The 24505-nt window shown below is 41.5% G+C and overlaps 1 protein-coding gene across 5 annotated transcripts in view; it reads right to left on the reverse strand.

Annotated features, from left to right (window-relative positions):
- CRLF1 (cytokine receptor like factor 1) overlaps positions 1 to 24505 on the reverse strand; it is a 287036-nt gene that overhangs the window by 46331 nt on the left and 216200 nt on the right. For 3 of the 5 annotated variants that reach the window (XM_073655164.1, XM_073655163.1, XM_073655167.1), the window contains exons 6-7: positions 23783 to 23951; positions 10429 to 10611 (exon numbers count right to left, since the gene is read on the reverse strand). In XM_073655164.1, coding sequence (XP_073511265.1) covers positions 10429 to 10611; positions 23783 to 23951 — 352 coding nt within the window. The remainder of the gene's footprint in view (positions 1 to 10428; positions 10612 to 23782; positions 23952 to 24505) is intronic. The other 2 variants (XM_073655165.1, XM_073655166.1) reach the window with 1 other exon arrangement.

Raw genomic sequence — 24505 nt, forward strand, 5'->3', positions numbered from 1 at the left:
AAAGAATAGAGCTTCACACATAGATTAGATAGATAGAAACATGTCAGTCACATATATATGAAGTACTGTGACAGTGTTGCTTACTGTACTTGTCATTTAGTGTAAAGGATTTATTTAAAAATATAATAGTGTTTTCATGCACCGTCTCTTTAAAAAAGCCGGCCGGCAATTCAGCATCTGTACCCGACAATTTAGAATAGAAGGAATAGAGAATCATACATAGATTAGATAGATAGAAACATGTCAGTCACATATATATGAAGTACAGTGACAGTGTTGATTACTGTACTTGTCATTAAGTGTTAAAATAAAGGATTTATTTAAAAAAAAATTGGCGTGGGGTTCCCCTTAATTTTAGTCTCTAGCGGAGGTTAAGCAGACGGCTGGGGCAGATGTTTGAAGCCTGGGAAGGGGGTAATACCCACGGAGCTTCCCAGGCTACTAATATGAGCCCCCAGCTGAATACCTAGCCTTTACTAGCTATTAAAATGGGGGACCCCCTCAAAAAAATGACGTGGGGTCCCCCCTAATTTAATAGCTAGCAAAGGCTAGGCAGACAGCTGGGGGCTGATATTAATAGCCCAGGAAGGGTGCCATGAATATTGGCCCCCTCCCAGGCTAGAAACACCAGCCGTCAGCCGCCCCAGAAAAGGCGCATCCATAGGATGCGCCAATTCTGGCACTTAGCCTCGCTCTTCCCACTGCCCTGTAGCGGTGGCAGTGGGGTAATAGGGTTGAGGTTGATGTCAGCTTATAATGCCAGCTGACATCAAGTCCAGGTTAGTAATGGAGAGGCGTCTATAAGACACCCCCATTACTAACCCCATAGTCAAAGTTAAAAAAAAAAAACACAAACACCCAGAATAAAGTCCTTTAATTGAAATAAACACACAATTCTTTATTGTTCTAAATTAAACTCTACTTACCATCACGCCGATTCCAGCTGAAGCCAACGATCTCCTGCAATAAAAGAAAAATAATAAAGCAACCTCATCCTTACCTTTCCATGGTACCCAGGACAGCTTCAGCTCTGCTACATCGAGATGACAGGCTGGGCTGCAGCAGAACGCTGCCATCCAGCCTGTCATCCCGCAGACACTGAGAAGCGCAGGCATGCTTGCGCTCCTCAGTGTCTCTCTGTGACGGCATCCAGATGAGCCGAGTTCATGTCCAATGAACTCAGCTCACCTCATGCACGTCACTGACAGCGTGGGAGAATTCTCCTGCACTCAGCGCTTCAGCGTGAGAATTTTCCCACGCTGTCAGTGACGTGCATGAGGTGAGCCGAGTTCATTGGACATGACCTCACCTCATTCACGTCACTGACAGCGTGGGAAAATTCTCACGCTGAAGCGCTGAGTGCAGGAGAATTTTCCCACGCTGTCAGTGACGTGCATGAGGTGAGCCGAGTTCATTGGACATGACCTCGGCTCATCTTTATGTCGTCACAGAGAGACACTGAGGAGCGCAAGCAAGCCTGCGCTTCTCAGTGTCTGCGGGATGACAGTCTGGATGGCAGCGTTCTGCTGCGGTCCAGCCTGTCATCTCGATGTAGCAGAGCTGAAGCTGTCGTGGGAACCATGGAAAGGTAAGGATGAGGTTGCTTTATTATTTTACTTTTATTGCAGGAGATCGTTGGCTTCAGCTGGAATGGGCGTGATGGTAAGTATGGTTTAATTTAGAACAATAAAGAATTGTGTCTTTATTTCAATTAAAGGACTTTATTCTGGGTGTTTGTGTTTTTTTAAATACTTTACTAGAAATTCATGGTGGTCATGTCTAATATTGGCGTGACCCCATGAATTTCGGGCTTAGGGCCAGCTGATAATGCCAAGCTGGCCTTAACCCCTTTATTACCCAGTGAGCCACCGCACCAAGGCCCTGGATGAGTTGGGTACAGCGCCAGAAGATGGCGCTTCTATGAACGCGCCATTTTCCGGGGTGGCTGCGGACTGCAATTTGCAGCGGGTGGGGCCCAGAAAGCTTGGGCCTCCCTGCGCTGCGGATTCCAGCCCCCAGCTGCCTAGTTGTACCTGGCTGGACACAAAAATAGGGCGAAGCCCCACGTATTTTTTTTTTAAATTATTTCATGAAATTCCTGAAATAATTAAGAAAAAAAGGGCTTCCCTATATTGTTGTGTCCAACCAGGTACAAATAGGCAGCTGGTGGTTGGGGGCAGCCCGTTCCGGGCCTGCTGTACCTGGCTGGACACAAATATAGTGCGAAGCCCCACGTCAATTTTTTTTAAATTATTTCATGAAATAATTTTTTAAAAAAAGGGCTTCCCTATATTGTTGTGTCCGGCCAGGTACAAATAGGCAGCTAGTGGTTGGGCGCAGCCCGTTCCTGCCTGCTGTACCTGGCTGGACACAAATATAGGGCGAAGCCCCACATCAATTTTTTTTTAATTATTTCATGATTTAATTTTTTAAAAAAAGGGCTTCCCTATATTGTTATGTCCGGCCAGGTACAAAGAGGCAGCTGGTGGTTGGGGGTAGCCTGTTCCTGCCTGCTGTACCTGGCTGGACACAAATATAGGGCGAAGCCCCACATCAATTTTTTTTAATTATTTCATGAATTTCCTGAAATAATTAAAAAAAAATTGACGTGGGGCTTCGCACTATATTTGTGTCCAGCCAGGTACAGCAGGCAGGAACGGGCTGCCCCCAATCACCAGCTGCCTATTTGTACCTGGCCGGACACAACAATATAGGGAAGCCCTTTTTTTCTTTATTATTTCATGAATTTCATGAAATAATTAAAAAAAAAAATATGTGGGGCTTCTCCCTTTTCGTGTGTCCAGCCAGGTACAACTAGGCAGCTGGGGGATGGAATCTGCAGCGCAGGGAGGCCCAAGCTTTCTGCCCCCCCCCCCGGAGCAAATTGCAGTCCGCAGCCACCCCGGAAAATGACGCGTTCATAGAAGCTGGATGCTGTACCTGGCTGGCATAAAAAAATATGGCAAAGCCCATGTCAAAATTTTTGGGAAAAATTTATTAAAAAATAAATAATAATTTAGGGACTGCATCTTTATTAACTCCTCAAATGTCATTTAGTGTTAAAATAAAGGATTTATTTAAAAAAAAATTGGCGTGGGATCCCCCATAATTTTAGGCTCTAGCGGAGGTTAAGCAGACGGCTGGGGCAGATGTTTGAAGCCTGGGAAGTGGGTAATACCCACGGAGCTTCCCAGACTACTAATATCAGCCCCCAGCTGAATACCTAGCCTTTACTAGCTATTAAAATGGGGGACCCCCCCAAAAAATGATGTGGGGTACCCCCTATTTAATAGCTAGCAAAGGCTAGGCAGACAGCTGGGGGCTGATATTAATAGCCCAGGAAGGGTGCCATGAATATTGGCCCCCTCCCAGGCTAGAAACACCAGCCGTCAGCTGCCCCAGAAATGGCGCATCCATAGGATGCGCCAACTCTGGCACTTAGCCACGCTCTTCCACGCTGCCCTGGTTCGGTGGCAGGGGGTAATAGGGTTAGGGTTCATGTCAGCGCCAGCTGCCATGAAGCCCAGGTTAGTAATGATGGGCGTCTATAAGACACCCCCATTACTAACCTACAAAGTGTTAAAAAGAAAAAACACACTACACCCAGAAAAAAATAATTTATTTGAAATAAAACACACAATTTTATTTAATTCTTTGTTTACTAAAAAAAATAGTTACCTGTCCACGTTCCTGCGCTGATCTCCCATGCACAGCTGTCACATCTGGAGATGCTGACAGCTGTGCATGGCTGCTGTAAGCTCACACTGCCGGGAACACGTCCGCTCCCGGCAGCGGGAGCCACTGACTGAGGTCACCGGAGTGCATTCAGGCAGCGCAGCTCCGGAGACCTCCTTTACGGCACTGCTGTACCGTGGGAATTTCTCACGATACAGCAGGGCCGTAAAGGAGCTAACCGGAGCAGCGCTGCCTGAACTCCGGCGAACCCGCTTATGCAATGACGGGGCTGCTTTACGGCCCCATCATTCTAGCGGCGGCAGCGGTTCAGAGCGGTCACATTCTATGTGGCTGCTCTAAACTGGAGATCTTCGTGGGACACTCGTGGACTACTACGGAGGGGTAAGGATAAGGTTGTGGTTTATTATTTTATATTTTATTACAGGAGATCGATGGCTTCGGGGAATTAGCTGTCTAGGTGAGTATAAGTGTAGTTTTTTATTTTTTACTTTATTTTAGGGGGCGATCGGCGGGGACAGGTAATGTATGAACTAATTTATTGTAGGCAACCACTGGCCACCAATAACATGTATTTAAAATTTATTGGGGACACAGTAGGGCAATTTAAATAGCAGGATCAGGCTGATGGGAACTACTGCTCCCATCGAGCTGATCCTGCTGGCACGAGTGGACGGGGGACAGACATAGGCCGATGGGAGTAGTAGTGTCACATCGGCCTATGTCTGCCTGCACGCACACACCCGCAGACATTGCACAGACACCGCACACACCCGCAGACATCGCACAGACACCGCACACACCCGCAGACATCGCACAGACACCGCACACACCCGCAGACATCGCACAGACACCGCACACACTCGCAGACATCGCACAGACACCGCAAACATCGCACAGACACCGCGCACACATCGCACAGACACCGCACACACCCGCAGACATCGCACAGACACCCCGCACACACTCGCAGACACACGCAGAGACACCCACACACACCAATCATGACGGGCTGATCGTCTGGGAGGTGAGGCTGACCTGTGCGGCCGTGGGAAAATTCATGTGAGTTCATGCAATGCAGTCAAGCATGAACTCACATGAACCCTCTGAGGGCACCGCGGCTACTTCAAATGAACAGCTGATCAGCATCACCTGATACCTCAGCTGTTCATTTGAAATAACCGGCAGGAAAGCGCAGCACAGAACGGGAAAGCCGGCGGTGAAGTCTTTTCACTGCCGGCTTCCCCGCCCGGGTCCTTCGCTCCCCGCTCCTTGGTGCTGCGCTCCCCGCCCGGTCCTAACTTACGATCGGGATGGGAGGTGGCGAGGGGAGCGGAGGATCGGGGTGGGAGGCTGCGGGGAAGCAGTATGGGGCTGTGTGATTGTTTAAAAGCCGGCGGCTTTTTACCGCCCGCCGGCTTTTAAACAATCAGGAGAATTCTCCCACGCTGGGATGGCATTCTGATGACAGGCTGGATCTCAGCTGAGCGCTGCCATCCAGCTTGTCATACTTCAGAGACACTGCAGAGCGCAGGCATTATGGGAACTTCCGATTCTGGTATTCGATATTGTAAAAGTATCGGAATTAAGTATCGGAATTCCGATACTGCGAATATCGGCAGATACCCGATATTTCAGTATCGGAATGCTCAACACTGTTTATGAGGTAATTACTCTGGAACGCTTCAACGGATCCCCCTGATTCTGAGATTGTTTTTTCGTGACATATCGTACTTCATGACTTTGGTAAAATTTATTCGATATCACTTGCATTTATTTGTGAAAAAAAATGAAAATTTGGTGAAAATTTTGAAACTTTTGCAATTTTCAAAATGTTAATTTTTATGCCCTTAAATCAGAGAGTTATATCACACAAAATAGTTAATAAATAACATTTTCCACATGTCTGCTTTACATCAGCACAATTTTGGAACCAATTTTTTTTTATTAGGGAGCTTTAAGGGTTAAAAGTTGACGAGCGATATCTCATTTTTCCAATAAAATTTACAAAACCATTTTTTTAGGGACCACATCATATTTGAAGTCACTTTGAGGGGTCTTTATGTCAGAATATACCCAAAAGTGACACCATTCTACAAACTGCACCCCTCAAGGTGCTCAAAACCACATTCAAGAACTTTATTATCCCTTTAGGTGCTTCACAGGAATTTTTGGAATGTGGAAGAAAAAAATTAACATTTAACTTTTTTCACAAAAATGTTATTTTGGTCCCAATTTTTTTTATTTTCGCAGGGGTAACAGGAAAAAATGGACCCCAAAATATGTTGTGCAATTTCACCTGGGCACGCAGATACCCCATATGTGGGGAAAAAACATTGTTTGGGCGCACGGCAGGGTTCGGAAGGGAAGGAGCGAAATTTAACTTTTTGATTGAAAAATTTGCTTGAATAATTAGCGGACGCCATGTTGCGTTTGGAGAGCCCCTGATGTGCCTAAATAGTGGAAACCCACCACAAGTGACACCATTTTGGGAACTAGACCCCTCAAGGAACTTATCTAGATGTGTGGTGAGCACCTTGAACCCCAAAGTCCTTTACAGAAGTTTATAACATGGAGCCGTGAAAAAAAAAAAATCTAATTTTTTCCACAAAAATTATGTTTTAGCCCCAATTTTTTTATTTTAACAAGGGTAAGAGGAGAAAATGGACCCAAAAAACTTTTGTGCAATTTCTCCTGAGTACGCCAATACCCCATATGTGGGGAAAGTACAGTGTTTGGGCGCACGGCAGAGTTCAGAAGGGAAGGAGCACTGTGTGACTTTTTGAACGCAAAATCGGCTGGAATCAAGAGCAGACGCCATGTCACGTTTGGAGAGCCCCTGATGCGCCTAAATAGGGAAACCCCTCACAAGTGACCTCAGAGGTATGACACAGAATTTGATAACATTAGGTCATCATATTGAATAAGTTGTCATTAGTCTTGAGCGCAAGCGTTCGCTACTTGAGTTTGCATTGGGTACTCAGGTATTCACCATGTATCAAGGGTGCTTGAGTGACATTCTCGGATCGCTAGTGCATGTCGGGCAATCCCCGCAAGGTTTTTTGGCCGTGAAGCATATGGGGCGGAGACTCGAGCATGTCACTCGAGCACCCACGATACTCAATGCATACCCGAGCACCCGATGCAAACTCAAGTAGCGAGCACTTGCGCTCAACACTAGTTGCCATATCGTCATCTTTTTTTTTCTTTACTTTTGAAAAAAATGCCAATCCTAACCCAACCCTAACCCTAACCCTAGCCCAACTCTAACCCTATCCCAACTCTAACCCCAACCCTAACCCTAGCCCAACCCTAACCCCAGCCCAACCCTAACCCTAGTCCAACCCTAACCCCAACCCTAACTGTAGCCCAACCCTAACCCCAACCCTAACCATAGCCCAACCCCAACCCGAACCCTAGCACAACCCTAACCCGGGAGTTTATTTTTTACGCCATTCCTCATGTGGTATAAGTGATTAGACAACTTTATTCTTCGGGTCAGTGTGACTACAGCGATACCAGAATCATATCGGGTTTTTATGATTGACAGCTGTCACACACTAAAAGACGCATTTTTTTGTAAAATCTTGTTTTTGCATCGCCATATTTTGAGAGCTATAATTTTTCTATATTTTGGCCGACAAAGTCATGTGACAGCTTGTTTTTTGTGGGATGAGTTGACGTTTTTATTGGTGCCATTTTCAGGCACGAGACATTTTTTGATCGCTTTCTATTCCGATTTTTGGGAGGCAGAATAAACAAAAAACAACAATTCAGGAACTGTTTTTTTTAAATTTTTTTATTCTGCTCCGCGTGTGGTAAAATTGATAAGGTAGCTTTATTCTCTCGGTCAGTACGTTTACAGCGGTACCACATTTATATAATTTTTCTATGTTTTTGCGCTTTTACATAATAAAAGCAATTTTATAGAAAAAATTATTTTTTTGCATCGCTTTATTCTGAGAGTTATAACTTTTTTATTTTTTGGCTGATGGAGCTCTATGGTGGCTTTTTTTTGCGGGACGAGATGATGTTTTCAGCAGTACCATTTTTATTTATATTCGTCTTTTTGATCGCGTGTTATTCCATTTGTTGTTTGGCGGTATGATGATAAAGCATTGTTTTTACTTCATTTATTTATTTATTTTTTTACCGTGTTCACTGAAGGGGTTAACTAGTGGGACAATTTTATAGGTCAGGTCGTTCCGGACGCGGCGATACCAAATATGTGTGCATTTTATTTTTATTTTGTTTCACAATAATATTTATTGATGGGTACATTATATTTTTATTTTTGGTGGATTTTTTATTTTATTTATTTTTTTATATTTTTACAATTTTTTTTTTTTTCACTTTCTGACAGTTTTTTTACTTTTATACTTTGTCCCACTATGGGACTTTCCCTTTTTTTACTCTGATAGCCTGCATAGCACAGGAATGGAGCACTATACCTGTGCTATGTAGGCTGTCTGCGCTGCACAGGGAGAAGATAGTTTGGTCATGAACTGCGCATGACTAAAAAATCTTCCTGCTGTCTGGTGACTCGGATGTTGTCATGACGACATCAGGTGGTCATGGCATCATCCGGGAAGCCACGGCAGACAGCGCTGGAGGCCGGAAGAGGAGGTGAGTATTGCGATCACCTCCCCTTAGCCATCGCAATGCTGCGATCGACTTTGATTGCAGCATTGCGGGGGTTAATGTGCTGGGAGCGGTGCGGGACCGCTCCCTGCACATAGTACCGTGTGTCAGCTGTGACAATCAGATGACACCCGGTGGCAATCGCGCCCGTACAGCCTGTGTGCGTGCACGATCGCAATGACGTATTAATACGGGTCAGACTTTTAAAGCCCAGACGCGTATTAATACATCTTGGGCTTTAAAGGAGTTAAAGAATGTTTAAAAATAAAAAAAGAAATCTATACTTACCTTCCGATGGCCCCCGCAGTCTTGCTTCGCTCCGTCCTGGCTTGCCGGCAGCTCGCAGTACACTACACTGAAGGACCTGCCATCACATGACTATGACGTCAGCGCAGGTCCTTCAGTCCACCGCGAGATGCCGGCAAGGGAACACAAGCGCAGCGGGGGCCATCAGAAGGTAAGTATATATTTATTTTTCATTTTATTCTTTTTTTACAGGTTCTATGGTACCCGGGTCCAGAGGAGAGTCTCCTGTCCTCCACACCCGGGTACCATCCGCACATTGAAACGCTTGGATCCGCATCTACAGATGCAGTCATGCGGAATCCAAGCGATTCAATGCAAGTCAATGGCGGCGAAAACGCATCGCTTCCGCAAAATAATTGGTAGTGCTGCGGTTTTGTCCGCAATGATAACCCGCAGCGGAAATTTCTGCAGTATGTGCACAGCACATGCAGGTTATCATTGGGGAACATGGCAGGCCTTCTACCATGCGTTTTTTAAGCGTTTCTGCATCGTGGGCACACAGCCTTAGTCTAAACAATGGTGAGAGCCACACAGCTCAAGAAAGTGAGAGCCATGGTTAGGAGAACTGCTGTGGAATCTGGACTTCAGGCTTGAGAAGAGCCATGTGAGAGGGGGGTAAGCAGCTAATTGCTGAATAGAAGTCAATGGGCTGGACACTGCTAACTAGGATGTTAACAGAGCAAGCTTTACACTATGCAAAATCTATGTAAGTTACATGACATGCCAGTGTATGTCACTCTCCACAAGGAGAAACGTTACCCCTTAGACTTCAGTCCAGAGCCTCTCACCTAGCCAAATCAGTTTTCATACTTTGCACTGACAAGGGCCAACAGCCCGAAACACCGTGTCTGCAAATTGAGATTCTGATTTGGCATTTATCCTAAGTTATATTGCACGACTCATTAAAGGGTTGATTGTGACTTGTAGGATTGCTGCTTCCAAAAGGTGGCGCTATATAGTTCAAGTCCTCTGTTTCACTGAAGAGGCAATTTGCATATTAAATTTCCCAGAGGAGCAATGCACGGCGCATAAGCCTCCTTACCTTGACATGCCAGAGCCGGTATGTCAGTCTCCACAAGGAGAAACGTTACCCCTTAGACTTCAGCCCAGAGCCTCGTATCTAGCCAAATCAGTTCTCATACTTTGCACTGACGAGGGCCAACAGCCCAAAACACCGTGTCTGCAAATTGAGATTCTGATTTGGCTTTTATCCTAAGTCATATTGCACAACTCATTAAAGGGTTAATTGTGACTTGTAGGATTGCTGCTTCCAATAGGTGGCGCTATAGAGTTCAAGTCCTCTTTTTCTCTGAAGAGGCAATTTGCATACTGTATAAGTGCACTCACTGCAGGAGAATGACGGCACATATAAAGCAAGTTTGCAATTGACTTTTTTTTATCATGCTGTCTAGCTAACTAAATAAATTTAATAGAGTGAGAATGCCTCTTTAAGAATTAACTTTTAAGAACCTGAAATTTAAAAAAAAAAATAGTACAGCTGAAAATTAGTTTTGAATTAACCAATAATGCTCCTGTAATATAATAATGATTCCTACGTTTCACACATGTGATACACACGTGACACACACATGGACAAAGCAAACAGGTCTAATTTACTTGTTTATAATTATTATTGCAATATTCTCTTACTATCTTTGCCAAATTGTCTAGCCTTCTTATTTCTTTGTAGATATTACCGCATGATGAGGAAGTCCATAACTAGGAAAATATAATCTCAAACAGATCATATTTTACATCTGTTATATAGAGTAAGAAAGAGTGCCTTACCTACCTGGTTCCGTGTTTTGTGTGATTTCTGTAGCCACACTCTCCATTGGTCGTACAACTTGATACTAAGGTTTGAGCAGCCATAGGCATGTTTCTTGACCCATCCAAAGAACTGCTTCAGTTCTCGACGTAGGGTGGAATTCTGCTCCCCACTTTTTGGATCACATACCCCAGTTATTCTTTCTAAACAACACAAAATAATTGAAATGCCTATCAGCACATGTATATGCTATAATCTCACAACAAATGTCTTTATATGTTAAAATGTGCAGTACAAGACGTACAGGCAAATATGTTACTCATGTGAATGTGAAAAATCCATTAAGCAAAATTTTATGTAATGGCGCTCACCAACAGTTCGAGGTCAAGTATCTGAAGAAAGCTTCATAACAAGCAATAATAAAAAAGTCAAAAGGGTGATATACAATCCATAAACACGGCAATGGTTTTCCTCTGACACTTAAACCACAGATATTACTTTTGTAAGAACCATAACAGACATTTTTATTTTCATTTGGTAAATCCCACAGCTCACAGGTGATATTAACCTCATCTCTGAAATGATTTACGTGAAATGTATCACATCTGTATACAGGATAAGAAGCACAGTCCCGGGATAAATAATGTCATTATATTACACATCTAGATTTGCCTTGCTGGTCAGAAGTAATATTTTAAGAAATTTTTCATCAGCTCAATTTGAAGCCTACCCAATAAAGATACATGTGTATTTCTAAGTAACTTGTCATGGGAGTTAGTAGAACTGTTTTCTTCAAATCCTGTTTATATCCAGGATTATAAAAACCGGAAAATAATAACATGAAGATCAGTTAATAACTAAGAAACAGAGGCCTGTTGAAATTTGCTGGCACCAGATAAGGTATAAAAAACAAGAGGTATTTCCCCACTGGGAAATAATTTTGAAAACTGGCTTTTTCGCAAGAACACCAGGTGTTGGAGCATAGTTAAGACATTCTTGACTAGAATAAAGAGCAGTCTGTAGACTATTAAGTGTTCAGCCAACTCTGCAAACCCTATCTGCTCCAAATATCATCAGTATGGATGATAACATTATGCCATGAGCTAAGTCACTGTTGTAATAGTGAATGTAGCCAGGCTGTAATCTAACTGCTGAAAAATGTGGAAAAATATTCTACAAGATATTGCCAATGCTATGCCCTAAATGTTAATGTGAAGGAATGAATGAATGAAAGAATGAATTTCTCCCCATGTTGCTTATTGCCATATTGCCATACAAAGCAAACAACCCACTAGAGCCTGTGAGCTCAGTGATTGTCTCATGCGCTGTCAAGTTGATGTCAGTGCCAATGCCAGACAACAGGAACAGTGATGGAGACTGACCAGTGGACCTGGGGAAGGTGAGTACAGCTTTTTATCATAAAATGCAGCCATGGGAATAGCTTAATTGAAAGTGAGCAACCCTTTAAGGCTATGTGCACATTGCATCTTAACCCCTTAGTGACTTGAGCTAATTTTCACTTAATGAACAGGTCACATTTTTGAATTCTGATCAGTGTCACTTTATGTGGTAATAACTCTGCAACGCTTTAATGGATCCCCATGATTCTCAGATTGCTTTTTTTCAGGACATATTGTACTTAATGTTAGTGGTAAATTTTGGTAGATATGATTTACGTATATTTATGAAAATATTGAAAATTTGACAAAAAAATAGAAAATTTTGCCATTTTCAAACTTTACATTTTTATGCCCTTAAATCAGAGGGTTATACCACACAAAATAATTAATAAATAACATTTTCCATATGTCTACTTTACATAAGCATCATTTTTTAAACATTTTTTTTTGTTAGGACATTAGAAGGGTTCAAATTTGATCAGCAATTTCTCATTTTTCCAACAAAATTTACAAATCCATTTTTAGGGACCACATCACATTTGAAGTTGAAGTGACTTTGGGGACCTATATGACAGAAAATACCCAAAAGTGACACCACTCTAAAAACTGCACCCCTCAAATTCCTCAAAACCACATTCAAGAAGTTTACTAACCCTTATGATGCTTCACAGGAATTATTGGAATATTGAAAGAAAAACTGAATATTTACATTTTTTTCACAAAAATTTTACTTTAGCCCCAAACTTTTTACTTTCACAAGGGTTAAAAGAGAAAGTGAACTCCAAAATTTGTTGTGCAAATTCTTCAGATTACGCCGATACCCCATATGTGGGGAAAAGCTACCATCTGGATACACGGCAGGGCTCTGAAGAGAAGCAGCACCGTTTGGCTTTTTGAATGCAATATTTGCTGGGATAGTGGATGCCATGTCATATTTGGAGAGCCCATGATGTGCCTAAACAGTGGAAACCCCCCACAAGTGACCTCAGTTTAGAAACTAGACTCAAGGAATGTGTCCAGATGTGTGGTGAGCACCTTGAACCCACAGGTGCTTTACATAAGTTTATAACATTGAACTGTGAAAATTAAAAAATAATTTTTCCCTTCAAAAATGTTGGATTTGCCCCAAATATCTCATTTTCACAAGGATAACGGAGCAAAATGGATCATACAATTTCTTGTGCATTGTGCACCTATACTCCATTTGTGGTCGAAAACTACTTTTGAGGCACAGTGCAAAGCTCAGTAGAGAAGAAGCACCATATTGAAGTTCAGATTTTGCTGGAATGGTTTGAGTGTCCAATGTCACATTGGCATAGCCCCCGAGGTGCCAAAACAACAGAAATCCCCCTTAAGTGATGTATTTTTACAAACTACACCTCTCAATGAATTCATGTGCCTCACAGAAATTGATACCATTGGGCAGTGAAGAAAGAATAATTAAATTTTTAGGTAAAAATGGACCTCTCAGTTTGTTGTGCAATTTCTGCAGATTGTGCCAATACCCTACATGTAATCGGGAACTACTTTTGAGGCACAGTACAAAACTCAGAAGGGATGGAGTGCCATGTTATAGTGAAAATTTTACTATTATGGTTTGAAGGTGCCATGACCCACTTCAGGAGTCAACTTTGAGGGGCCTATATATTGGAAATTCCCCAAAAGTGATACCATTTTAAAAACCGCATCCCTTAACCCCTTTACAATCCAAGGTGGTTTGCACGTTAATGACCAGGCCAATTTTTACAATTCTGACCACTGTCACTTTATGAGGTAATTACTCTGGAACACTTTAACGGATCCCCCTGATTCTCAGACTGTTTTTTCGTGACATATTGTACTTCATGATTGTGGTAAAATTTCTTCAATATCACTTGCGCTTATTTGTGAAAAAAACGGAAATTTGGCAAAAATTTTGAAAATTTAGCAATTTTCAAAATTTGAATTTTTTAACCCTTAAATCAGAGAGATATGTCACACAAAATAGTTAAAAAATAACATTTCCCACATGTCTACTTTACATCAGCATAATTTTGGAACCAAAATTTTTTTTATTGGGGAGCTATAAGGGTTAAAACTTGACCAGCGATTTCTCAATTTTCCAACAAAATTTACAAAACCATTTTTTTAGGGACCACATCATATTTGAAGTCACTTTGAGGGGTCTTTATGACAGAAAATACCCAAAAGTGACACCATTCTAAAAACTGCACCCCACATTCAAGAACTTTATTAACCCTTCAGGTGCTTCACAGGAATTTTTGGAATGTGGAAGAAAAAAATTAACATTTAACTTTTTTCACAAAAATGTTACTTTTAGACCCAATTTTTTTTATTTTCGCAGGGGTAACAGGAAAAAACGGACCCCAAAATTTGTTGTGCAGTTTCTCCTGGGCATGCAGATACCCCATATGTGGGGAAAAACCACTGTTTGGGCGCACAGCAGGGTTCGGAAGGGAAGGAGAGCCATTCGACTTTTTGAATGTAAAATTTGCTTGAATAATTAGCGGACGCTATGTTGCATTTGGGGAGCCCCTGATGTGCCTAAACAGTGGAAACCCCCCACACGTGACACCATTTTGGAAACTAGACCCCTCAAGGAACTTATCTAGATGTGTGGTGAGCACCTTGAACCCCCAGGTGCTTCACAGAAGTTTATAACATTGAGCCGTAAAAATAAAATTTTCACATTTTTCCCACAAAAATGTTTTTCAGCCCCCACTTTTGCATTTTCATAAGGGTAACAGGAGAAATTGCACCATGCAGTTTGATGTGCAATTTCTCCTGAGTAAGCAGATACCCCATATGTGGGGGAAAACCACTGTTTGGGCGCACGGCAGGGTTCGGAAGGGAAGGAGCGCCATTTGACTTTTTGATTGTAAACTTTGCTTGAATAATTAGCGGACGCCATGTTGCATTTGGGGAGCCCCTGATGTGCCTAAACAGTGGAAACCCCCCACAAGTGACACCATTTTGGAAACTAGACCCCTCAGGGAACTTATCTAGATGTGTGGTGAGCACCTTGAACCCCCAAGTCCTTTACAGAAGTTTATAAAATGGAGCCGTGAAAATAAAAAAATCTAACTTTTTCCATAAAAATGATGTTTTAGCCCCAATTTTTTTATTTTCACAAGGGTAAGAGGAGAAAATGGACACCAAAAACGTTTGTGCAATCTCTCCTGAGTACAACAATACCCTATATGTGTGGAAAATACAGTGTTTGGGCGCACGGCAGAGTTCAGAAAGGAAGGAGCACTGTGTGACTTTTTGAACGCAAAATCGGCTGGAATCGAGAGCAGACGCCATGTCGCATTTGGAGAGCCCCTGATGTGCCTAAATAGTGGAAACCCCCCACAAGTGACCCCATTTTGGAAACTACGCCCCTCAAGGATTTTATCAAGGGGTATATTGAATATTTTGAACCCAGAGGTACGACACAGAATTTGATAACATTAGATCATCATATTGAATAAGTTGTCATTAATCTTGAGCGCAAGTGCTCGCTACTTGAGTTTGCATCGGGTACTCAGGTATGCACCATGTATCATGGGTGCTCGAGTGACATGATCGAGTCCCCGCCCGCATGTTTCACGGTTATTAGACACCCAAAAAGAAACATGCGGGGATCGCTCGTGCATGGCAGGCAATCCCCACGAGGTTTTTTTGGCCGCGAAGCATATGGGGCGGAGACTGGAGCATGTCACTCCAGCACCCACGATACTCAATGCATACCCAAGCACCCGATGCAAACTCAAATAACGAGTACTTGTGCTCAACACTAGTTGCCACATCATCTTTTTTTTTTTTTTTTTTTTTTTTAACTTTTGAAAAAAAACAACAACCCTAACCCTAGTACAACCCTAACCCCAACCCTAACCCCAACCCCAGCCCTAGCGTTTATTTTTTTCGCTGTTCCTAGTGCGGTTTAAGTGATTAGACGACTTTATTCTTCGGGTCGGTGTGACTACAGAGATACCAGAATCATATCGGGTTTCTATGATTTACAGCTGTCACACACTAAAAGATGCATTTTTTTGTAAAATCTAGTTTTTGCATCGCCATATTTTGAGAGCTATAATTTTTCCATATTTTGGCCGACAGAGTCATGTGATGGCTTGTTTTTTGCAGGATGAGTTGACGTTTTTACTGGTGCCATTTTCAGGCACGTGACATTTTTTGATCGCTTTCTATTCCAATTTTTGGGAGGCAGAATAAACAAAAAACAACAATTCAGGAATTGTGTTTTTTTACATTTTTTTATTCTGCTCCGCGTGTGGTAAAATTGATAAGGTAGCTTTATTCTTTGGGTCAGTACGTTTACAGTGATACCACATTTATATTGTTTTTCTATGTTTTGGCGCTTTTACACAATAAAAGCTATTTTATAGAAAAAATTCTTTTTTTGCATCGCTTTATTCTGAGAGCTATAACTTTTTGATTTTTCGGATGATGGAGCTGTATGGCGGCTTGTTTTTTGCGAGACAAGATGACGTTTTCAGCGGTTCCGTTTTTATTTATATTCGTCTTTTTTATCGCGTGTTATTCCATTTTTTGTTTGGCAGTATGATGATAAAGCATTGTTTTTTGCTTCGTTTTTTTTTTTACCGTTTTCACTGAAGGGGTTAACTAGTGGGACAATTTTATAGGTCAGGTCGTTCCGGACGCGGCGATACCAAATATGTGTACTTTTATTTATTTTATTTTTTTTCATAATAGTATTTATTGATGGGTACACTATATTTTTATTTTTGGTGGGTTATTTTTTTTATTTTTTTTTATGTTTTTACAATTTTTTTTAATTTTTTTTTCATTTTCTGACAGTTTTTTTATTTTTATACTTTGTCCCATTATGGGACTTTCTCTTTTTTTATTCTGATCGCCTGCATAGCACAGGAATGGAGCACCATCCATGTGCCTTGCGGGCTTTCAGAGCTGCACAGTGAGAAGATACACTGTGTTCCAAATTATTATGCAAATAATATTTTCTCAGATTTTCCCAAATTGCCTATATGAATTGCAGTCATTGTAATTTTCCAGTCAAATAACTATTAGAGTACAATTGAAAGGTTTTTGTACAAACTGCCTATGATAACAGTATATTTTTAAAAAAATAAAAACTCAAACTGCACTCAAAATGCATGTTCCAAATTATTATGCACAGCAGAGTTTTCAACCTTTTAATTTTAATAAAGAACAAAAATATTGTCATTTTTGAAATTATAAACTTTATTCTAAGTGATGTTGCATTTGCACATAGGACCGCTTGTTCGAAAGGAGCTTCTGAACTCTCTCGTCCATTGAATTTGTCAGGTTTTGGATGGCTTCTGTTTCAATTGTTTTGCATGAGGACAGACTACCCTCCCAGAGCTGTTGCTTAGATGTGAACTGCCTCCCGCCATCATAGACACTCCTTTTGATGATGCTCCAGAGGTTCTCAATGGGGTTGAGGTCAGGGGAGCATGGGTGCCACACCATAAGTTTGTCGCCTTTTATGCCCATAGCAGCCAGAGATGCAGATGTGTTATGTGCAGCATGAGACGCGGCATTATCATGCATGAAAATGATCTTGCTGCGGAATGCACGGTTCTTCTTCTTGAACCATGGAAGGAAGTGCTGTTTGAGAAACTCAACATACATTATGGAGTTCATCTTTACCCCTTCAGGGATCCTAAAAGGGCCGACAATCTCTCTCCCCATGATTCCAGCCCAAACCATTACTCCACCTCCTCCTTGTTAGCGTCGTAGCCGTGTTTGCATGGGGTATCCATCAACCAGCCATCCTCCACTCCATCCATCTGGACCATCGAGATCATTTCATGCATGATAATGCCCCGTCTCATGCTGCACATAACACATCTGCATCTCTGGCTGCTATGGGCATAAAAGGGGACAAACTTATGGTGTGGCACCCATGCTCCCCTGACCTCAACCCCATTGAGAACCTCTGGAGCATCATCAAAAGGAGTGTCTATGATGGCGGGAGGCAGTTCACATCTAAGCAACAGCTCTGGGAGGGTATTCTGTCCTCATGCAAAACAATTGAAGCAGAAACCATCCAAAACCTGACAAATTCAATGGACGAGAGAGTTCAGAAGCTCCTTTCGAACAAGCGGTCCTATGTGCAAATATAACATCACCTAGAATAAAGTTTTCAGTTGAAAACTGTTTGATTTCAGTTTGTAATAACCTGCTAATGCTTATAATTTCAAAAATGTCAATTTTTTTGTTCTTTATTAAAATGAAAAGGTTGAAAACTCTGCTGTGCATAATAATTTGGAACATGCATTTTGAGTGCAGTTTCCGTTTTTTATTTTTTTAAATATATACTGTTATCATAGGCAGTTTGACCAAAAACCTTTCAATTGTACTCTAATAGTTATTTGACTGGAAAATTACAATGACTGCAATTCATATAGGTAATTTGGGAAAATCTGAGAAAATATTATTTGCATAATAATTTGGAACACAGTGTAGTTTGGTCATGCACTGCGCATGACCAAAAACTCTTCCTGCTGTCTGGTGACCCGGATGTTGTCATGACGACATCGCGTCATCATGGCAACATCTGGGAAGCCGCGGCATACAGCGCTGGAGGACGGAAGAGGAGGTGAGTATTGCGATCACCTCCCCTTAGCCACCGCAATGCTGCGATCGACTTAGATTGCAGCATTGCGGGGGTTAATGTGTCGGGAGCAGTGCGGGACCGGTCCCTGCACATAGTACCGGGTGTCAGCTGTGACAATCAGCTAACACCTGGCGGCTGTGTGCGCGCACGATCACCATGACATATTAATACGGGTCAGGCTCTTAAAGCCCAGGGCACAGACGCGTATTAATACGTCATGGGCTTTAAAGGGTTAAATACTTTAAAACTGTTGTCTGGAAATTGTTTAACTCTTCAGTTGCTACACAGGAATTAATGCAAAGTGGAATGAAAAAAAATTTAATTTTACCTCTAAAATCTTGCTTTGGCGCCAAATTTCTCACTTTTGCAAAAGGCAATGCCAAAAAGTGGACCCCACACTTTGCTACCCACTTTCTTACCACATGTAGTCAAAAAGTTCTGTTTGGTTAAACGGCAAAGCTCTGGCGGAATATTTGAATTTTGGAACACAAATTGGCTGAAATAGATTGTGGTCGACATGTCACATTTGCAGTGCCCGTAAGGTGCCTAACCCACAGAAACCTCCTACAACCGACCCCATTTTGGAAACTTCAAGGATTTTATCCACAGACTTTGATATCATTAGGTCATCATATTGAATATGTTGTCATTAGTGTTGAGTGAGTGCAAGTGCTGTTAGACAGCCAAAAAAACATGTGGGGGTCACCCATATATGGCAGGTAATCCCTGCATGTTTTTTAGCTGTCTAACAGCCGCAAAACATGCAGGGCGGAGACTCGAGCACCCGCAATACTCTGTGCATACCCGAGCACCCTCAATGCAAATTTGAGTAGTGAGCACTTGCGCTCAGCACTATTCGTCATATCATCTTTTTTTTTTAACTTTTGAAAAAACCCTAAGCCTAACCCCAGCCTTAAGCCCAACTCTAACCCTAACCCCAACCGCAACCCTAACTGCAAAGAATGAAAGAAATAAAAATTCTAAAATAAAAAAAAATGAATCTGATTAAGGTGACGACACGGGGGGGATGACATACTAATTATTTGCTTTTGATCACTGTGATAGACACTATCACAGTGATCAAAAAAAGCCAACAAGAAAATTCCCTGCTGTTGCCGGGTGCCTGCCGGCAGATCTCAGCAGGCGCACTGCGCATGTGCCCCCCTTTTTTTTCAGGAAGAGGAGGTAAAGGACTGGGGGATGGAGAAGGAGGGACTGGGGGATGACGAAGGTACCGGGGGGGGGGGCTTGGAGACATCATTTCTCTCTCCTCTGACATGTATATAATGGCAGAAGACAGAGAAATGTTTTTAATAGAGGGAACACTTTTTTAGCGTGATTGCCATTATTCAATGAATAACGGACGATCACGTGATCAGGGACTGAAAAATACGGTACTGATCATGTTCTCCAGGGTTTAAGCTACCCCCGATAGCTGAGACCCTGAAGATTTTCTGACTCTGAGGGGGTGCTATTACCTTATTCTCGATTGCCTTTTTAAAACGGCGATGAGGGAATAAGGCCCCTTAGCGAACACAGTTTTAATGTGTATCGGCGATGATAAAGGGGTTAAGCGGCTTCGCTTGGCTGTACTGCCGTCATTCTTGCATCTGTCACTCTATATTGTCAGAGAGTGGGCGACTTCCCAGTCGAAGCTGCCTAAAGAATAAAAACTTCTTTTAACCGTGTCAGAATTTCCGAAAGACAAAACATGTAATTTTGACATTGCCACGCTTTATGTTCATTTTAGGGTGCTTTTGTGGAGCTTTTTAAGGCAGATTCCAGGCATAATTCGCCTGAAAGAGACGCTGTTTGCAAATGGTCTTATATATACATGAAATGTCAGGCTTGCCAAATGTGGACTTTTGTGTATGGAATAATATGCTATAAAGGTATTCAGTTGCCTGCAGTATATTCACCTAATAATATATGACCATGTATGTAAGCAGCAATAACTTTAGATTGAGATACAAAACACTGTTTTGCACAGTTCCCTAGTTGACAATTTTAGGAAAGCTAATAAATATAGCTACAACTGAAAATCCTCTTACTGGAAATGTGCCAGTAATAAATGCCCGGGAATAACCGAGTGTGACCATTATTCTTGTTACACATTTAACTGATTTCTCCGAAAGGCATTCCTTGAAAAATAAACAGGAGCACTGAAAGATACATCATAAATGTTGAAAATGTGCATATTATATCTGTATCAATAAGGGAAATATTTATCACTGAAAACGTGTATTAGATTTCTACCTTCAGACAGAATCAAGAAGTGGGAATTTTTTTGCTAGTATCCCTTTGTTAAAATAAAAGGACCAAAAATATCAATGCAAAAATAATACATTATTACATTACTGTGATAAATAAATGTTTGTTTACTTTGTCTTTTAGACAAATTTTGTATTAAATATCTATTGTACTTTTGTACTACAGCAGAATTAGATATATACAGTGTATGGATATACAGATTAAATATATATCTATACATATTTAAATATATATTGTACACATACATACACAAACTGTAGAAGGCACACGTGAAGGCGTTGATAGCCAATTTTATTGATGGATTATCCTCAGGATAGGTCATCAATATCTGGATGGCAGGGGTGTGACACTTGGCACCCTCATTGATGAGGTGAGGCTGTAGATCTGAAGCCTCTGTCACTCTGTCACACCACCTCCTCCTTCTTGACTCCTGCTTTTTCTCCTTTGGATGAAGTCAAGCAGCATAAATGACAAAGCTGGAGTGACAGAGGTGTCAGATATACAACCTCATTTACATACAGTTAGGTCCATATATATTTGGACAGAGACAACATTTTTCTAATTTTGGTTCTAGACATTACCACAATGAATTTTAAACAAAACAATTCAGATGCAGTTGAAGTTCAGACTTTCAGCTTTCATTTGAGGGTATCCACATTAAAATTGGATGAACAGTTTAGGAGTTTCAGCTCCTTAACATGTGCCACCCTGTTTTTAAAGGGACCAAAAGTAATTGGACAGATTAAATAATTGTAAATAAAATGTTAATTTCTAGTACTTGGTTGAAAACCCTTTGTTGGCAATGACTGCCTGAAGTCTTGAACTCATGGACATCACCAGACGCTGTGTTTCCTCCTTTTTGATGCTCTGCCAGGCCTTCACTGCGGTGGTTTTCAGTTGCTGTTTGTTTGTGGGCCTTTCTGTCTGAAGCTTAGTCTTTAACAAGTGAAATGCATGCTCAATTGGGTTGAGATCAGGTGACTGACTTGGCCATTCAAGAATATTCCACTTCTTTGCTTTAATAAACTCCTGGGTTGCTTTGGCTTTATGTTTTGGGTCATTGTCCATCTGTAGTATGTAACGACGACCAATCAGTTTGGCTGCATTTGGCTGTATCTGAGCACACAGTATGGCTCTGAATACATCAGAATTCATTCGGCTGTTTCTGTCCTGTGTCACATCATCAATAAACACTAGTGACCCAGTGCCACTGGCAGCAATGCATGCCCAAGCCATCACACTGCCTCCGCCGTGTTTTACAGATGATGTGGTATGCTTTGGATCATGAGCTGTACCATGCCTTCGCCATACTTTTCTCTTTCCATCATTCTGGTAGAGGTTGATCTTGGTTTCATCTGTCCAAAGAATGTTCTTCCAGAACTGAGCTGGCTTTTTTAGATGTTTTTTAGCAAAGTCCAGTCTAGCCTTTTTATTCTTGATGCTTATGAGTGGCTTGTACCGTGCAGTGAACCCTCTGTATTTACTTTCATGCAGTCTTCTCTTTATGGTAGATTTGGATATTGATACGCCTACCTCCTGGAGAGTGTGGTTCACTTGGTTGGCTATTGTGAAGGGGTTTCTCTTCACCATGGAGATTATTCTGCGATCATCCACCACTGTTGTCTTCCGTGGGCGCCCAGGTCTTTTTGCATTGATGAGTTCATCAGTGCTTTCTTTCTTTCTCAGGATGTACCAAACTGTAAATTTTGCCACTCCTAATATTGTAGCAATTTCTCGGATGTTTTTTTTCTGTTTTTGCAGCTTAAGGATGGCTTGTTTCACCTGCATGGAGAGCTCCTTTGACCGCATGTTTACTTCAAAGCAAAACCTTCCAAATGCAAGCACCACACCTCAAATCAACTCCAGGACTTTTATCTGCTTAATTGAGAATAACATAACGAAGGGATTGCCCACACCTGTCCATGAAATAGCCTTGGAGTCAATTGTCCAATTACTTTTGGTCCCTTTAAAAACAGGGTGGCACATGTTAAGGAGCTGAAACTCCTAAACCCTTCATCCAATTTTAATGTGGATACCCTCAAATGAAAGCTGAAAGTCTGAACTTCAACTGCATCTGAATTGTTTTGTTTAAAATTCATTGTGGTAATGTCTAGAACCAAAATTAGAAAAATGTTGTCTCTGTCAAAATATATATGGACCTAACTGTATCAAGTCAAATGCTGATATCTCAGTAATGGAGGAATGGACTGGCCATGTAAAGGTATTACTGAGCCTTTCTTTGAAAGAGCTACATTCTCATATACCTGTAAATAGTTTTGAGGGGGAATCATGCTGACAGATTCCTTTAATGTATTGCATAACCATGAGGCAGCAATCTTCAACTTGATATTTTCAATATATTGTGCTGTTTTATATGGTTTGCGGCATCATGGTCAGTAACTTGCTAATTGTGAAGTTAACTTTTGCTATATCTGTTTATTATATGCAGCAGCATGGCATAGTGGGATATATTTGTCAATGGAATCACATTAAAAATAATGCTAAATGAGATATAGCTCCATACACACATTGATGGTTCTTACAATTCCCTTGCTGTACAATTTGGTTCCTTATAGAATCTAGAACTTTTTTGCATGGAAACTGCTTTGAGCATCAATTCATATAACCCTGGTGGAACTAAAGGGCAATATATTCACCAAGATTGCGCAGAACTTTGCTCTGCCCTCAACAGGGCGCCTGAGTAGGAGCGAAGGGGAACACTGTGTGGATGACATAGGACGCGTCATCCGCATGAAGCAGAGAAGGAGGACGGTATCGCAAGAAGTGAGGAGGCACTGGATCAAGACCAGCGACGCCCATCGAAGCGGACCACCCCGTAGGTGAGTATAATAAAAGGATTTTTTTTGCTATACAGGGTGAATTAGAGTAATTTATACAGCATTATAGAATACTGAAACAGAGGGATTATAGGTACTGGCTTTAGGTTATATCGGAAAAAACTGGTGACAGGTTCCCTTTAAGGGAACTTAAATATATCAAGCTTGCAAAACTACAGGGAAGAAAAAATTCACAATATATGAAATAAATGATTTGTTGACATGTCATTATAAAACTAACCACTTCTTGGCGTAGATGCAGCTGTTGGATTGCTCCAATCACTCCAGATTCCTGCTTTTTTAGATCCATAGATTCCAAAAGGGTTTGACCGAACTTGAACAAAATAAACGGTTCCTGGCTTCAACCCTGCTAGGCGACAGGATGTCTGGTTACCCACGTCATCAACAACCTGAAAAGAATAGAGACAAGCTACTCAATAAACTGTGCTTATTTTTTAGATGTGTGTATATATATATATATATATATATATATATATAGTGGTGGCCAAAAGTATTGGCACCCGTGCAATTCTGTCAGATAATACTCAGTTTCTTCCTGAAAATGATTGAAATCACAAATTCTTTGGTATTATTATCTTCATTTAATTTGCTTGCAAGGAAAAAACACAAAAGAGAATGAAGCAAAAATCAAATCATTGATCATTTCACACAAAACTCCAAAAATGGGCCAGACAAAAGTATTGGCACCCTCAGCCTAATACTTGGTTGCACAACCTTTAGCCAAAATAACTGCGAACAACCGCTTCCGGTAACCATCAATGAGTTTCTTACAATGCTCTGCTGGAATTGTAGATCATTCTTCTTTGGCAAACTGCTCCAGGTCCCTTTAATTATTATTATAAGGAGTCACAGTGGGCATTATAATTATTATTATGAGGAGCAACAGTGGGCATTATAATTATTATTATTAGGAGGCACAGGAAGGCATTATTATGATGATGAT

The sequence above is a fragment of the Phyllobates terribilis genome, unplaced genomic scaffold (genome assembly GCF_046119375.1).
Source record: "Phyllobates terribilis strain yellow unplaced genomic scaffold, ASM4611937v1 Scaffold_1__5_contigs__length_1240528914, whole genome shotgun sequence".
Lineage (NCBI taxonomy): Eukaryota > Metazoa > Chordata > Amphibia > Anura > Dendrobatidae > Phyllobates > Phyllobates terribilis.